Source organism: Gracilinanus agilis, chromosome 2 (assembly GCF_016433145.1).
Source record: "Gracilinanus agilis isolate LMUSP501 chromosome 2, AgileGrace, whole genome shotgun sequence".
NCBI lineage: Eukaryota > Metazoa > Chordata > Mammalia > Didelphimorphia > Didelphidae > Gracilinanus > Gracilinanus agilis.
In genome coordinates, this window is record NC_058131.1 from 652,174,025 (window position 1) to 652,190,830 (window position 16,806).

The following is a 16,806-nucleotide window of genomic DNA, read 5'->3' on the forward strand; positions in this document are numbered from 1 at the left end:
TGAAAATATTTGTATTTTTGTTTTAGTTTTAGCTTTAAAGAATTTCATGAAAATTGACACTTTGAAAAGCTCATCTTGAGGATCTAAAAATGTGTCATCAGTATTATCTAAATGTGGATTTATGCTTATTTGGGTGGGTTACAGGAATCAAGTAACTAATTCTATTATCCTATGTACTGAAATAGACTATTTTTATAATCTAAAAACAGGCCATGAAGAACTTAGTTTTAGAAAGCATAATTGAAAGTTAATTTAGACAGAAGTTGTGTTAGATTAAGTTGTGATAAGATTTCCATCATGAAGCTATGTATTTAATGATGGCCTTTTGGATCACTGGGTTCTCATAATGAGTAAAAGAGTTTTTATTTGATATGCAGTGGGGTTTCTTTAGAACCTTAGACATAAACTTGCATTTCATAAAACCATAGTGGAAAAAAAATTTATTTGAAAGGATTTATAAGCTGTTGAAAATTTGGTGTTTGGTAACTCCTTTTTCATAACTATCATTTATTTAGCATTATAGAACTGTGTGTTTTATTCTGAATTAGTTTCTCTATTGGCTTGTGTACTTGACAGTTTTTTGATGACTGAATCTCCCTAAATTGTCCATAAAGTGATTTCTGGACTTTTCTTTTTTCCTTTCAACATTACAAAACTTATATGGAATCTTATGTTTTGGGCCTAGGAAACCTAAAGTCTTCCCTACAGTGCTGTTTGGATATAAAAATTAAAACATGTTCTCTCCTGAGTAGGAGCAATTCTATCGGTAGCTGAAGTCAGTACTAATAATGAGCAGCAGCTGTAATCAATTAACTATCAATGCTCATATCCTCTGTTCCATAATGAAATAGCATGGCATATTGGATTATAGCCCAGATCATCTTTATTAAAATAGTATCGGTGGAAATGGCTTCGGTGAATGTGGTTATATATCACCCAAACAACTGGGCTATTTATGAATGGAGATATACTCAGGAGCATAGTCCCTTTAAATGTGCCCATGTTGCCATGGAAAATTACAAAAGAAAATAATTTATACCTACCCTTGTCCTCTGAAGCTGGATAACTACTTTATTTTCATGACCTAGGAAAAAGAAATTGAGCATAGTGGTATTTGGCAGACTATTGAGTAGTTGATGTATGTTTTCTTATATATGTTATATATTACAGATATCTTAGTGAATATATAGGAAAGGCTACTACATATATCTCCTCTTTAGTCATAGCTGTAAAGGTAATCAGAAAAAATATTAGGTGTCAAGGAGGAACATTGTATATGATAAAACAAAACCAAAAAATCCAAAGCCTCTTCCTTTTCCAATTAGCACACTCTTTTCTTAATGAATTCCATTGTTTCATTTGGCTTCTGGAGTAGTAATAACACAGAAGTATTAGACCCAAAGTTAATTACAGATAGGGAGTAAATAGTTCACTTCTTAAATTTGCATGAATTCTTTTAGGCCCTTGGATGCCATTTAGTGAATTCTTGTTCCTAATATAGTATGTCAAAAAGTTAATGCACTCTCAAATGATTTCTGCAGGGAATATTGCTATGATTTGAATACATGGCTTATTCCCTCATTAATTTTTTGTCCACTACCTGTGACAAACCACAGGTAGTGGACATCATTTCTAACATGTAGGTTTAAAGATTGAGGCATGGATTCATTAGGCAATCAGTGACAGGCAAAGATTAAATAATAGTCAAAATTGCTGCTAGTCACTTGAAATATATTTAAATAATTTCTAATTTTCAGTCTGTTGATGTTAGGAATTGGAATGGTGGCTAACTTTATAATATGTGCAGTGACCTCTCTTAGCTTTGTCAGAGTCTAACCACGCCAAGATTTCAACTTAATGGGGCTCAGTTAGAAAGTTCCATTTTTCTCATACTATAGAGAGAAGAGAAAGAGAAATTAATGGGCATAATCATTTTTTTTTAAACCCTTACCTTCCATCTTGGAGTCAATACTATGTATTGGCTCCAAGGCAGAAGAGTGGTAAGGGTAGGCAATGGGGGTCAAGTGACTTGCCCAGGGTCACACAGCTGGGAAGTGGCTGAGGCCGGGTTTGAACCTAGGACCTCCTGTCTCTAGGCCTGGCTCTCAATCCACTGAGCTACCCAGCTGCCCCTGGCATAATCATAATAATCTAAAATCAGAGATCCTTTACTAGAATTTTTTTTTAAACTGACTTTTTAAAAATCACACGGAGAGATTATTCATAGTTATCTAATTAGGGAATATAGACAGAAAAGGATTGGTTTAAAGCCTCAGAAATTTGCGTGTGTTTATTTGAAAGCAGTTTTTAAATTGCAGAGAACTTTTGATCAGATGCTTATTAAGCACTGTATTGACATTAGTTACATTCCATTTCATCACTACATAGGATAGGAGAACTGAACTGCGTAATCTTTTGATGGAAATCCAATGTACACAAAGAAAGGCTGGCAGGGGAGAATGTTCCCAGAATAATATGAAGGGTAACTATACACATCATTCTTCCTTTTGTACAGAAGTATATGTCCCTGACTGGAGGCATGTCTGAGGATTTTACATTTAAACCATGAAAAAATGCTTATTACAAATATTGCTATAACATTCCCTAGCTTCTCCATTTCACAGTACTTTCAGATTGTCATATAATATACAAGGGAATGTGGCAGTGGTAGCAGCTGAGCAACCAACTCTTCAGAATTAATTCATTTAACCTGCAACCATTTATTATTAAGTCTTTACTGTGTACATAGAAAAAAATTTCTCCGCTTTGAGTGAGGAAGGGCATCTTTCTTTACCCTTTCTGGGACACCAGTAGGAAGGCAAGTATTATTTTTAAGTTGTAATTTACTCACACATATGATTTTTATTTCTCTTAAAAAAACAAACTGATCCATTTCTACCCCCTTAAATCTGACAAATTTTGGGTTTTATTTATTGATATAAGGGATTTTGTATTGCAATAATTTTATTTTTTATTTTAAAAATAAAGGCAATTTTAGAAGCTCCCTTTCTCCTGCCCCAATTTTTGATGGAGTTTTTTTTTTTAGGATTACAGAATTGTAAGGGATATTTGGTGGTAATCTAGTCCAACCTTCTAATTTTGCAAATAAGGCAGTTTGGGATTAGTGGATAGGACACTAGACTTTGAGTCAAGAGGACCTGTGTTCACCTTAGTTACTTAAGAGGTGAGTATTCCTGGAAGAGCCATTTAAACTTTCTTAGCCTCAGATTCCTCATCTGTAAAATAGGAATACCACAGCTTCTGAGAAGAGTGAATGAGATTATGTATTTAAAGTGCTTTATATTCTTAAAATGCTATATAAATGAGTTGTTGCTTCTCCTGTGCCCTTGAACTACATACATCTTTTCCTATTTTCCCTCAAAACTGATCCTCTTTACTGTTCTTCCCTTTCTCACAACTTCAGCTTCTCTTTATCTGTGGGCTTTCTTCCCTACTAATTACAAACACATCCTTCTTCCTCCACCTCCAGTTTTAAAAGCTTCATTTGACCCAGCTATTCCCCTCCTATATCTTTTCACATCCAAAATACAAAATCTCAGGAAGGGATGTCTGTGTCATCTTGTCCTTTAGGAAGCTCATTACTTCTTTTAAACATGGCTTTTGACATTACCATTGGACTGAAACTGCTCTTCCTAAGGTTACTAACAGTTTCTTCCATGACATTTTTTTTTAGTCCTTATTCTATGTGAACTCTTAATAGATTTTGACACTGTTAGTTCCTCCCTTTTCTGGACTTCTAGTCCATACCTTAATTATTTCTTACCTGGATTTTCACTGGTTAACTTATTGGTTTCCCTCCTTTCATTCTTTCCTGTCTCCATTCCACTTTAACCCAGCTGCAGAATCAATCTTTCAAAGGCAGGTGTGACTGTGTTACTCCTCTTCAGAGATCTTCAATATTTCTCTCTTGTTTCCATAATAAAATATCCTCCTTATGACACTTAAAGCCCTCATCAATTTGCTCCCACCTATTTTGGCAGTCTTATTTCATGTAATTTCTTTTCATGGCCTCTTGACATAAACTTCATATACCGTTTCTGGTCTCCAAACCTTTTTTATAGGCTATTTGCCATGTCTGTAATGCAAATCATCCTTCCTTCTCCCTCTTAAAATATTTTTTAGAAAAAGTTTTTGTAGAAAGACCTATTGTTATTAACAACTTACCTCCATCCTGGATCTTCTTTTTTTTAAACTTTTGTTTAATTTTCTTGTGCTATTGGAAACCTGCCCTCTCTTCTCTAGCCTTTGTATACTATGCTTCTGTACCTGGAATGCACTCCCTCCTTAATCTCTTTCTAAGCCCTCTGTCGAGTGCTAGGGATCCCCATCTTCATTCATGGTTCAGTTCAGGTGCTATTTCCTATAGAATCTCTCTTGAACCCCTCAGGAGAGGTAGCTATAGTCTCTCCTAAAGTTTCTTTAAATTTAATCTTTTAAGAAGAATGTAAATTACTTAAGGAAAAGAGACTGTGTATCTTGAGTGTCTAACACAGTAATCTGTAGGTATAATGTTTCCTGAATTATTGTTGAAGGGGTAAATTTTAGCCATCTGGAAAATTTCAGTTATTTTAGAACCTAACATTATTTATTACAGGCAGTGTGGTATAGAAAAAGATGCTGAATATAGGGTCAGGAGAGATCTTAGTTTGAATCAATTCTCTGACCCTATCTATGACTATTTTATCCCTTTAAACTTAGTTTTCTCACATAGGGATGAAATTGGGGATAATTATGCTAGTACCTTCCTTGCACAGCTGATTTTAAGATCAAATGAAATGTGTTTAAAGGCAGTTTTTTAGACTTAAGTGTTTTATAAATGCTAGCTATTGTTTTGTGCAAAGCCACATGCACCTACATACACAAGACGAAATAAGGGGAAAATGGTTTTTGTCAAGTATTTTTGTTTAGTTTTCTTCTTATTCATCATACCACCTTTTACATCTAAATAAGACACTTCTAAATCATAGAAACTTTCAAGATGAGCTTTCTTCAATTTTACTTCTTCGTTGATACCTGCATCCATTAACTGCTTAGTGATGGGAGCTGTAGGTATTTCTCTTTCATCATGTTTTAACTCAATAGTTTTTTTTTCATTGAAGAAAATGACAGTAATTTTTCATAGCCAGAATGTTTTTTACTCTATCTATCAGGTCTGTTTTTAATCATACATTTAACTTGTGTTATATTTATTTCACAACTATATTTTCTAATTGAATGTTTTTATTTTAGATTTGAGGGATTGGGTCCAACTGTAATTGTGTGTCCAACAACAGTAATGCATCAGTGGGTGAGAGAATTTCATACTTGGTGGCCTCCATTTAGAGTTGCAATTTTACATGAAACTGGATCATATACAAACAAAAAGGTAATGTGATATTAATGCAGTATTTCTTGCCTTACCATTTTAAATCCCTTGATTTTACTTATCCACCTTTTCTTTCATTTCTATGTTTCTGAAACAAAAATATGTTGCTGCATTTTTATTATTGAATTTTATACTTTGTATTATGAGCCAATTGACATTTTGAAATTACTTGAAAATTACCCTTTTTATTGTGTCTAATAGTCTTGGGGGATATTTTAAATATATTGTATAGAAGAGCAAACAGAATAGAGCACCTGGCTTGACTAGGAGTCAGTCAGTCAACATTTATTAAGTGCCTACTTTGCTAAGTGGTAGGGATATAAAGAACAAAACACAATCCCTGCTCTTTAGCAGCTCACAGTCTAATAGGTTATAACAAATCCCAATGGAATTTGAGGGCAGGGACTACCTTGCTTTCCTGAATTTGCATTCCCATCACTTAATGCCTGGTATATCTGGTATATGTTAAGAACTTAAATGCTTTATTATTCATTCAATCTCCCATGGGTTTTCATTTTGGTGCACTGTCCAAGTTCTCCCTGTCTTAGTGTTCTTCTGCCTCATTTGCCATATCATCATCCATCTTTCAGCCTTATTGTTTTATCCTCAAGGCTTTGTTCTGGAAAGCCCCCTTTTTTCCCCCTTCTCTCTATAGTGTTTTTCCTCTTGGTGATCTCATTATCTCCCTTGGGTTCAAGAATCAGTCTAGGAAGATTACTCCCAAATCAATGTAATACTCTTCTCTCTTAATAGTTTAAATCCCATACCAACTACTGCTAGACATTTCCACCTGAATATATTAAACACAGAACTTATCTTTTTCTTTAAACTTGTCTGTCCTTCTGTCTCATCTATTTCTGGGGATTATAACCTTTAATTTTTCTTGTTTCTTCCCTCTCTACCATACCTCCCAATTCTAGCCTCCATCTGTTCTATTCTAAAGTCTTAACCATTCCACCTCTGCCACATCTCTCTCACTCATCCTTGTCTTTATTCACATGACCAGCACCTCATCGTCTTTTATTTGAGCAGTTGTAATTGTTTCCTAGTTGGTCTTCCTGACCCCAATTTCCCTGATCTTCTATGTATCTTTCCTTAGCATTACCAGTATAGTATTCCTAAAGCACGGGCCTGAGCATGGCCCTTCCTAATGAGGAACCTTCAGTTTGTCCCTATGATAGCACTATAGCATAAAATCAAACTCTTTGGCTTGGCATTTAAAGTTCTTTGCCATCTTGCAGCAGCCTAGCAGTTTTATAATTAGTTTACATTACTCCCCCTCAAACACTGTATTCTCCAGCCACATTCTATCTTCTCTCTGCCTTTGAACAGCTTGTTCTTCATGCTTGAAATGTTTTCTTTCCTAACCGTCCCCTCTTCTAATTCCTACCTTGCTTCAGAGTTCAGCTAGGTGTCACACCTATAGGAGCCTTCCCTTGTTAGTGCTTCCTCAGGCCCCACCAGGATTTGTTTGTATTTACTTCGCTACGTATTATCCTCCCAATAGGATATGAATTCCTTAATGTTGGGAAGTACTTATCTTTTTCCTTTTTATACCTAGCATCCTTACACACAGTGGGTAAATTAAAAATGCTTATTGAATTGTTAAATTTGCTTCAGTGCTGAAGAAGCTTTAACAAAATCTGGATGCCAAAAATGTAGTTGGATAAAATATCCTGAGTTCACTGATTGAAATGTCTATTATAAATAACTCTGTTTAATAATCTTAAAAAATTAACATGCTGCATTGAGATTTGTGCTAATAGGACACTGGCTCTATTCTTGTTTTTAATTGTTTTATTGTCTTTTGCAATGTGGACTGTCATGGTCAGGCTGTATTCTTATAGTTTTGGTAATAGTTATATTTAAAAAATATTAGACTACAAATTAATTAGATAAATTATGAGTATGTAATTAAACATTTTCAGACATTATTATTTCCAGAATATATGCTCAATATAGATATTTTTCCCCCATGAGTACACTGATTGGAATTTGTAAATTCTTAAGGGGGAGGGTGTTGACTGATAAGACCTTTTTAATATTTTGCCTTGTTGAGAAACATGAAGTATTTTCAGTAGGTCTTGCTAACTCCTTTACTATAACTGTCTTATTAATATTTCATTTATAAGTATAATTTTAGTATCAAAAGGAAATGAGGTTTGTAAAAAAAGTTCTTTTTTTAATTCACTCAGAAGTATAGTGGGCAATTTTTGTGTCTATCATTTTTCACAATTCTTTTCTTCAACTCTTCCTTCCCTCTTCTTTTTCCTTAAAACTAAAGGACTTGGCAGCTAATTAGATATGGTGGTTTTAAGTGTGTATGTAAGAGAGAGAGACAGAATTGAGAAGTCAAGATTGACCCTGAGGTTGCAGAGATGGGCCTCTTGGGTAGATGGTGGTACCCATAACAATAATAAGGAGGTTAGGAAAAGAGAGAGTTTTGGGGAAAAGGTAATAAGTTTAATTTTGGAAATGTTGAGTTTAATATGTCTGTGGGACATTCAGATTGAGATATCTATAGGCCAGTGTTGGTGAAGCATTGGCATTCGTACCCAGCTGGCAGTTGGGGAACTGGGTACACATGCCAATGCTTCACCAACACTGGCCGATTGAAATGTCTATTTCAAGGACATTTTTTGCATGCCCTGTCCCTTTGTCCAGCTGCCCAAAGCAGGTACTTCCTCTGTCTGCTCTCTTGGGTAGTGGGAGTGGGGGTGAATTGGAGGCACAGATAGCTTGAATTTGCCCTCTGGGAACTTGAACTCAAAAATGTTTGCCAACACTACAATAAGCAGTTGAAGATGTGAAACTGGTGGTTAGGAGAGAGATTAGGGCTGGACAAATAGTTCTGAGAATCATTTGCATGATTAAATCCATGAGAGCTAACAAACAAAATTGCATAGAGGAAGACGAGAGTCGGACCCAGGGTATACCTTTGGGGCTATTCTACAGTTTGACCGATGCTATCTGAAGACCCAGCAAAGGAGCCAGAGAAGGAGCAGTCAGATAGGTTAGGAGAAGAACCAGGAGAGAGCAACAAAAACCTAGAGAGAAATATCAAGGAGAAGAGGGTCATCAACCATGTCAGAGGCTACAGATTAGTCAAGAAGGATGAGGATTGAGTAAGGTCCATTAGATTTGACAATTGGCAAGTTTGGCAGATCACTGGAGATTTTAGGGAGAGCTGTTACAGTTGAATGATGAGGTTGGAAGCCAAACTGCAGAGAATTAAGAGGAGAGTTAGAGGAAGGGAAGTGTAGGCATCAATTATAGATGACCTTTTCTGGCAGTTTAGATGCAAAGGGGAGGAGAAATATGAGACCCAAGTGGGGATGGAGAGACCCAAGTGAAGGTTTTTTGAGGATGGGGAGACATGAGTGTGTTTATAAGCAGTAGGGAAGTGACCAGTAGACAGCGAGAGACTGAAGATGAATGAGATATTAGAGGTGTTAGAGGGCATATAGACTGCTGTAGAAAGATGGGATTGAATGGGATCATTTGTGAATGTAGGTGGGGTTTATCCTTTTCATGTGAGAGAGATTATGAAGGAGGAGAGGGTGGTGGGAAGCATCTGAAAGATGTAGAATGAGGAAGAGGGGATAAAAGGGAGTTCTCAGCAACTGGCAGCTGAGGAGGTAGGAGGAGGACTAGTCCTGGAGAGGTGGGAGGAGGAATGAAAAGGTGAAAGGGATAGGGAATTGATCAGAAGGGGGTAAAGGGATTGCTTTGTGGCAGGGGGGACCCAGTTAAGATTTTGTAACAAAAACTTGTAGTAGACCCTATCAACACTGTTTTGTGATTATTTTCTTCAGTTTTGTTCAGCAGCATATGAATAGGAGTGAGTAGCAATATAATAATCCAGTGTGGAAGCTTGGCAAGCCATAAGGGGGGAGAAAGGATGACAGAATTGAATTAATTCACCAAGAAGTCAAGATGGGGAAGTAAGGCATGTGCAAGGCAGAGAGAGAGAGAGAGAGAGAGAGAGGTAGAATAATAACTTTTTTTTCAAATAAGGGGAGTTAAGAGTTCATGAGCATGAAAATGAAAAACTCGTGTATGATGTTATGATCAAGGACAGGATTAATTTTTGTGGAGCTGAGTGGGGTGGGAGCTCAGATTGTGAGAAATAAGTCCAACTGAGAGCTTAGAGTATTGGAAAAAGTAACGAAATGTATATCAAAGTCCCCCTAGTATGGGGCAAATGTTGGGGAGAAGAGACTATGAGCCAGGCCCTGAACTCACTGAGGAAAGTAGAGTATCCTGGAGGTCAGTAGATAAGTTATAAAATCTTAATTGGATAGTGTAGATTGAGTGAACCTCAAGGATGAGAGTTCCTGAGCCTGAAAGAGGCAAATATTCCAACTCTCCCACCTCCAATGATGAGTCAGGGTAAGAATGAATGAAAGTGCCACCCCTGCTAGAAAAGGTGGCCAGGGAAGCTGTTTTGTCAGTAGAGGTGAATTGATCTGAAGGGTATAAAGGTCTTGCTTTGCCACAGGGAGGACCCAGTTAAGATTTTGTAACAAAAACTTGTGGTGAACCTTATCAACACTGTTTTATGATTATTTTCTCTAGTTTTGTTCAGTATCACATGAATAAAAGTGAAGACAGCAGATGGTTAGCATAATCCAAAACTGAGGCTTGGCAGGTCATAGATGAACAGCATAAGGGGACAAGGGATGATAATATAAAATTGAACTGGTTCACCAGATGGTTAAGATACGGGGAAGAGAGGAGGAGAGTGTGGTCTTGGAGTATCAAACCCTTGGTCCATAGGCAGCAACATTCTTGAGTGTTGTCCAAATCAGATTAAAATGTAATGGGGAAATGCTTAACAACAAAATAACATTACAATAAACACAGATAATGTTAATATGTGGTTTTCTAAGATATTATGTGCTCACAGGGGTTCTTAGGAATGGTTTAGTGGCCCATCTGTTCAAATTTGACACCACTGATATAGCCAGTTTAAGGTCAGTGCCCTTGGAAAGAAGTGGACTTGGCAGTTATGGCAAGGACAGAGAACAGTTAGGAGTTGTAAGGTAGTAAAGGGGGATGCTTAATGGCAACAGATTTTGCTCAGATATAGGAGTTTCAAAGTGAATGGAAATGAAATACTCATGGGTGATGGCAAGATCAAGACAAGTTCTGTTTTGCATATGTTGAGTTTGAAGTGCCTATTATATATCCATTCAGAGATATTTGGCTAGCAGTTAGAGATGGAGGATTAGAGCCAGGTTATATGAAGACTAGATGTATAGATTTTGGTGCCATCTGCATAGAGGTAATAATGGAATTTATGGGAGCTGATAGCATTATTAAGAAAGATGATGTAGGGGTAGCTAGGTGCCTCAGGCATAGAGCTATAAAATCCTGAGTTCAGATCTGGCCTCAGACACTTCCTAGCTGTGTGACCCTGGACAAGTCACTTAACCCCCATTGCCTAGCCCTTGTCGCATTTCTATCTTGGAACCAATATTTATTAATATTTAGTTTAAGACAGAAGGTGTTTTTTTGTCTAGGACCCAGTAGTCTTGTACACTCATGATCAGGGGGAAGAACTTGGATATGATCTTGAAGAGATGGCTAGTATGTATTGGTTTGAAGAAGAGAATCACTATAGAACAATGTCACAAAAACCCAGGAGGAGAGAGAGTATCTAGAACAAATTTTATAAAGATTTATCATTTATATCTTTCTGACAATGTTACAATCCTGAACATAGTCATTTAAAAAAACTTTTATTATTCAGTTGGATTTACTCATTTTTCTTTTGCAATATAACCTTGTCATTAACTGTTCCACAATAATTTACTTAGTCTTTTGAATTGAGCTGCTGGTTAGTTGTACATAAATGAGCCCTGTATATTCAAATAATTGGAGCAGATGCATCTAACATTTGCACATGTGAAAGCAGCATTTCTCATATATACACATTACAGGGATTCTTTTAATGCCAGTGGTATTAAATTATGTCCTTTTGCTTATGACAATCTCAGATATATTTTGAAATAGAAGTTGCTTCTGATTTTTCCCAGTTAAAGGCATGGATATAATCTGTTTTTCTGCCTCTTTTATAAAACTACCTGTAAAGTATTTTGTGCCCTGTTTTTAAAATCTAACTATATGTAGATATGTATCTATTTATATATGATCATGTATAAATTTGTACATACCTGACATGTAAAATTCATTTACATGCATTTATTTTTTCTTTCATAAACTATCATTATACATCATTTCTTTCTAACTGCTGTGGGATAACTACCTAATCTACCACTCAATGACTGCCTTCACTTGGTCACACTATAGTTGAATTTTCTGTTAATGAACACAAAATCTCATCGTTTTCTCTACAGTTATCCCAGCTTGACAATATTTAACCAGTTTTGGCATATAGGATTGGGAAAGAGAGAGGCTAAATGAAAGTTCTCTATAAAGATTTCTTTTATGCAAAATTACTTATTCTTTGTTATTAAGTTGATTATATTTCTTTTCTTATTATATATTATTGTTGTCTTGTTCTGAATGAGGACTTTAAAAAGAGACCATATAGTGAGCAAATGTCAGAGAAACTAGAAAGATCTAAATTCAACTTCCCTCTCCACTCTTCTCAGAATTATCTAGTAGTTCTCAGATTGTTTTGATGTTATATTTTTACTTTTTATTATCTTCATTAATGTTCCCCTCTACTAGCAAAAATGAATTGACTGTGTATATAACTAGTCACATTTGAAAACAAATACCCCTTTTACCTCCATAAAACAAACTTAAGGTAACTTTCTGAAGCTATTTACTCATGTCTCCTTAATCTATAGGTACCAGGTATTTGGCATTTATTGGGGAAATGAGTTTTTTTCTTTCAAATTAAATGTTAATTTAATTCCTTTCCCAATATAAAAAGACTTAATATACTAATTGATCAACAGATATTTATTTATACTATGCCTAAGACTCAGTGCCTTGGTACTTGAAGTGTAAAATGTGATTTCTGCTCTCAAGGAACTACCATCTTAGTAAAATATATGTATACACATACATTAAAAGATTGCTAACAACACAATATATTATTTGATAATCATTATAATCTATTTTTTTCCTGCTGAGGTTATCCTTGTAATTTTGTAAAACCATTTAGATACTTTTAAAGCTTTTGTGTGGTATTGAAACATTTCATTATATTGAAAAAGTAGGGTATGTAATCAAGGACATGGTAGTGTTAATTTAAAGGTGATTCCTTTTTTTAATAATTAATCGTAAGATAGTGAAAGTATTGGTGAAGAAGCAATTTTTAATAGTAATATTCAAAACAGAACATTTTCACCTTTGGTGCTTTATATATTCATGGATAATAAAAGCCATCTATGAAATCTATACCTATTACTATTTCACCTCAAAAGGAAACAGTGAAATTAATTATTACAATTTTTTGTGGAAAAAATTGAGTATTGAATAATTATCTGTCACTTTCTTAAACTATTAACAGTTGTTTCTTACTATTTACTAGAAAATATAGACATGATTTTTTTAGAGCCTTATAAGAAAGCAGGCCGAAAGTTAACAAATCCACATCCAAAGAGTCTTATCTGACAACCTAAGTATTAAAACAAAGCAAAACAAACATTTTCCATGTCAAGAGTGTTGCTTGTCCTATGTTTCCTTAGATAAGAGTAATAAATGTATACCTGATAGGGTAATTGGGAAATGGTGTGTTTATATTTTTGTGAGTTGTATTGTTAAATTTTGTACTGGAGACTTTTTTCTTCATTGTCAGCACAAATCCTTGTTTATTAAAGATTTAGCTTGAAGGAAATTTTAATTAATTACAGGTTCAGTAAATCCTGACTGGGAAGCTGCTGTGCTGTGTTTACAGTGAATGGCCTTCATGTGCCGATGTTTCACTCCTGTTCTCTCTGCTACCTGACAATGTGATTTATGGCTGTTGTTTTCTACCAGTCCACTGTTTGCCCTCTAGGAGGGATTGGTCTCCTGAGCCTCCATAATAACAGCAGCGCTTTCACAAGACATCTTTTAATGACAACGGCACTGCATTCAGTAAGTCAGGCTAATTGCAGACATACCCTATTAATTGCAAAAACTAGGAGAGGTTACATATTTTACAAGCTTTTAATTTGAAATCGCCTGAGATGATTTGTCTTAAGTGTTTGGATAGAGATGTCTATGGCAATATACTGTTGTTGAGACCGGTTCCATACTACTGGAGGATACTGGGACTGAATCAGGTGAAATGTGATGTGTTTCCACTTCACTGTGTAGTTTATGTTCTCTAAGTAAAGATTGTGTTTTAACTAAGAGCAATGTTTATCTTGCTTTTTAGGAGATGTGAGAGAGGGAAGGAAAAGAAATATCATTTTAGATGTGCTTATTTGTTGGATTTTCTTTTGATTATAATGGAAAATCTGTATTTCACAAAAGCAACACTGAGAAATTTATTTTAAAGTCATCATTTAGAGATGGAAAAGAAAATAGTTATTAGCATTTTGTGAGGCAACATCATTACCTTTTATAACTATATGTGTATACCTGAATTCTGATTTAATCTCTGCCACTATTTGAAGCTTGGAAACAATTTAAATAATATTCATCTGTCTGTGGCTCTGTAGATCATATATTTCTATTTCATCAGTTTGGAAGTGTCATAGGTAGAATATTTCATTTGAAAGTTCTCTATTTCCCTTATTTTTCATCTGCCCAGTTATCCAGAAGCTGGAGAACAAGTAAAACGCTACTTGAGAGGCAATGAAGGCTTGAACCAAGGTGGAGGATGTAGGTATGGAGAAGAGAAGTTGTGAAGGTAGAGAGAGCAAGATTTAGTTCTGTCTCCATAGTATCTCTTGCATCTGCCCTCTTCTCCATTCGTACATCTGCCATTCCATTGCCACTTATTTGCCTCACTGATTTTCCAGAAGCACAGATCTCTCACACTCAATCTCTTCCCTACTCTTTAAATTCCAGGGATTCTATTGCCTCTAGTATCAAGCCCCATTTGTCATGCAAATCTCATTATAAGAACATGTACTGATGAAGAACAAAATAAGCAGAGCTAGAAAAATTAATATGAACAATAACGAAAGCAATTTGATTGGAACAAACAACCACAAAGCAATTGAAAATGAAAGTTAGACCATAGTAATCTAGTGTTTGTTAACCCAAAGGGGTCAAAAACTCACTATTCAGCAGAAACTACTGGGAAAACTGTAAAACTCTGGCAGAAGCTAGGCATAGGCTAACATTTCACTCTGTATACTATGATAAAGTCAAAATGAGTACATGATATAGATGTAAAAGGTGATATCAAAGACATATTAAGGGAGCATGGAATAAGATATCTGTCAGATGTATGGAGAAGGGAAGATTTTATGATCAACAAGAGGCAGAGGATCACAGCAAAGTGGGTAATTTTGATTGCCTGAATTGAATTTTTTTTTTTTTTTGCACAAAGAAAACGCAGCCAAAATTACAGGAAAAGTAGGAAATAAGGGGGGAAAGTTTATAGCAAATTTCTCTAATAAAGCCCTCACTTCTCAAATAGAGAAGCAAATTTATAGAAATTAGTCATTTTAAAAATCGATAAATTGAGGGGGCAGCTGGGTAGCTCAGTGGAGTGAGAGTCAGGCCTAGAGACGGGAGGTCCTAGGTTCAAACCCAGCCTCAGCCACTTCCCAGCTGTGTGACCCTGGGCAAGTCACTTGACCCCCATTGCCCACCCTTACCACTCTTCCACCTATGAGACATTACACCGAAGTTAAGGGCCTAAAAACAAACAAATAAATAAATAAATATATTAAAAAAAAACCGATAAATTGAGGATATGAACAGTTTTCTGAAGAAATCAAAACTGTCAATAGTTTTGATTTCAGATATGTATATGATGTGATGTAATTATTAATAGTTATATGAAAAAATGCTCCAAATTTCTAATTAGAGAAGTGCAAATTAAAACAACTCTGAGATACCACCTCATACCTGTTAGATTTACAAACATGATAGAAAAGGAAAATGGCAAATGCTGGCAGGGATGTGGAAAAATAGGGACATTAGTGCACTGTTGGTGGGATTGTGAACTGGTCCAGCCATTCTAGAAAACAATTTGGAGCTATGTCCAAAGACCTCATCAAACTGTGCATTCCCTTTGACCCAACAATACCACTTCTAGGTCTGTATTCCAAAGAGGTCAAAGAAAAAGTGGAGAAAGAACCTACTTGTAGGTTCAAAAAAATTTTATTAGTAATTCTTTATTGTGGCAAAGAATTGAAAATTAAGGAGATCCCCATCAGTTGGGAAATGACTGAATAAGTTGTGGTATATGATTGTGATGAAATACTACTGTGCTATAAGAAATGGGAAAGGGTCATGGTTTCAGAAAAGCCTAGGAAGAATTATGTGAACTGATGAAAAGTGAAGTATGCAGAAACAAGAGATCATTGTAAACAATAATAGTAATAGTGTAAGGATGATGTACTGTAAAAGATTTAGCACCTCTGATCAACACAGTGATTTACAACAATTCCAAGGGACTCTGGATAAAAAATACTACCTGTCTTAAGAGAAAGAACTATTGAACTCTGAGTGCATATTGGCATATTTATTTCACTTTATTTTTCTTGCTTTTGCAAGGGGGTAGGGGTGGGGGAGAAGAAGTACAACATCACTAGCATGGAAATATTTTCCATGATTTCACATGTATAATGGGTATCATATAGCTTGCCTTCTTAATGGGTTGAGGAGGAGTGGGTGGGAGGGAGAGAATTTTGAATTCTAAATAAAAAATTGTACGTTAAAGAGAACAACAAAAAAGAAAGTTAACAAAATTACAAAGAAAAAGCATGATCTCAGAAAAGAGATCTGAGATGATACTACTTCTTTTCAAAAGTGGGAAGATCATGGATGTGTAACATGGTATATATTTTCAGATTTTTTTTTTCAATATATGGTTTGGTTTCCTGACTTTCTCCCCTCTCTTCCTCCTAAAATTTTTTATTAAAAAAATAAACAAAAAGTGTTGAAAATATCACTCTCTGGGAAGGGGAGTAAGAAGATAGAGGAGTAAATTTAGGTGATATAAAACCAAAATATTAGTAAAAAAAACATTTCGCTTCACTCCCCCTCTTTGTCCAGCAGTCCAATGGGAGTACTTTCTCCCTCCCGTTTGTCGGATAAGGGGAGGGGTGGGACAAGCCTGGCACTGGGTGGGTGGGGGGCACGGCACATGGCTTCTAAAAGTTTTGCCATCACTGGACTACTTACTTTCCTTAAATCTTGTACTTCTGACTCCCAGCCTTTGCACTGGTTGTCTCCATGCTTAGAATGCCTTCTCTTTTCTTCACCTCTTCATTTCCCTGGCTCAAATCTGACCTGTAAGAGAACTTTCCTAGTCATCTTTTCTCCTTCCCAGA

General features: G+C 35.7%; 1 protein-coding gene across 1 annotated transcript in view; it reads left to right on the top strand.

The window, feature by feature from the left end:
- ERCC6 (ERCC excision repair 6, chromatin remodeling factor) overlaps positions 1-16,806 on the top strand; it is a 102,325-nt gene that overhangs the window by 58,100 nt on the left and 27,419 nt on the right. The window contains exon 8 of the mRNA XM_044665771.1: positions 5,251-5,386. Coding sequence (XP_044521706.1) covers positions 5,251-5,386 — 136 coding nt within the window. The remainder of the gene's footprint in view (positions 1-5,250; positions 5,387-16,806) is intronic.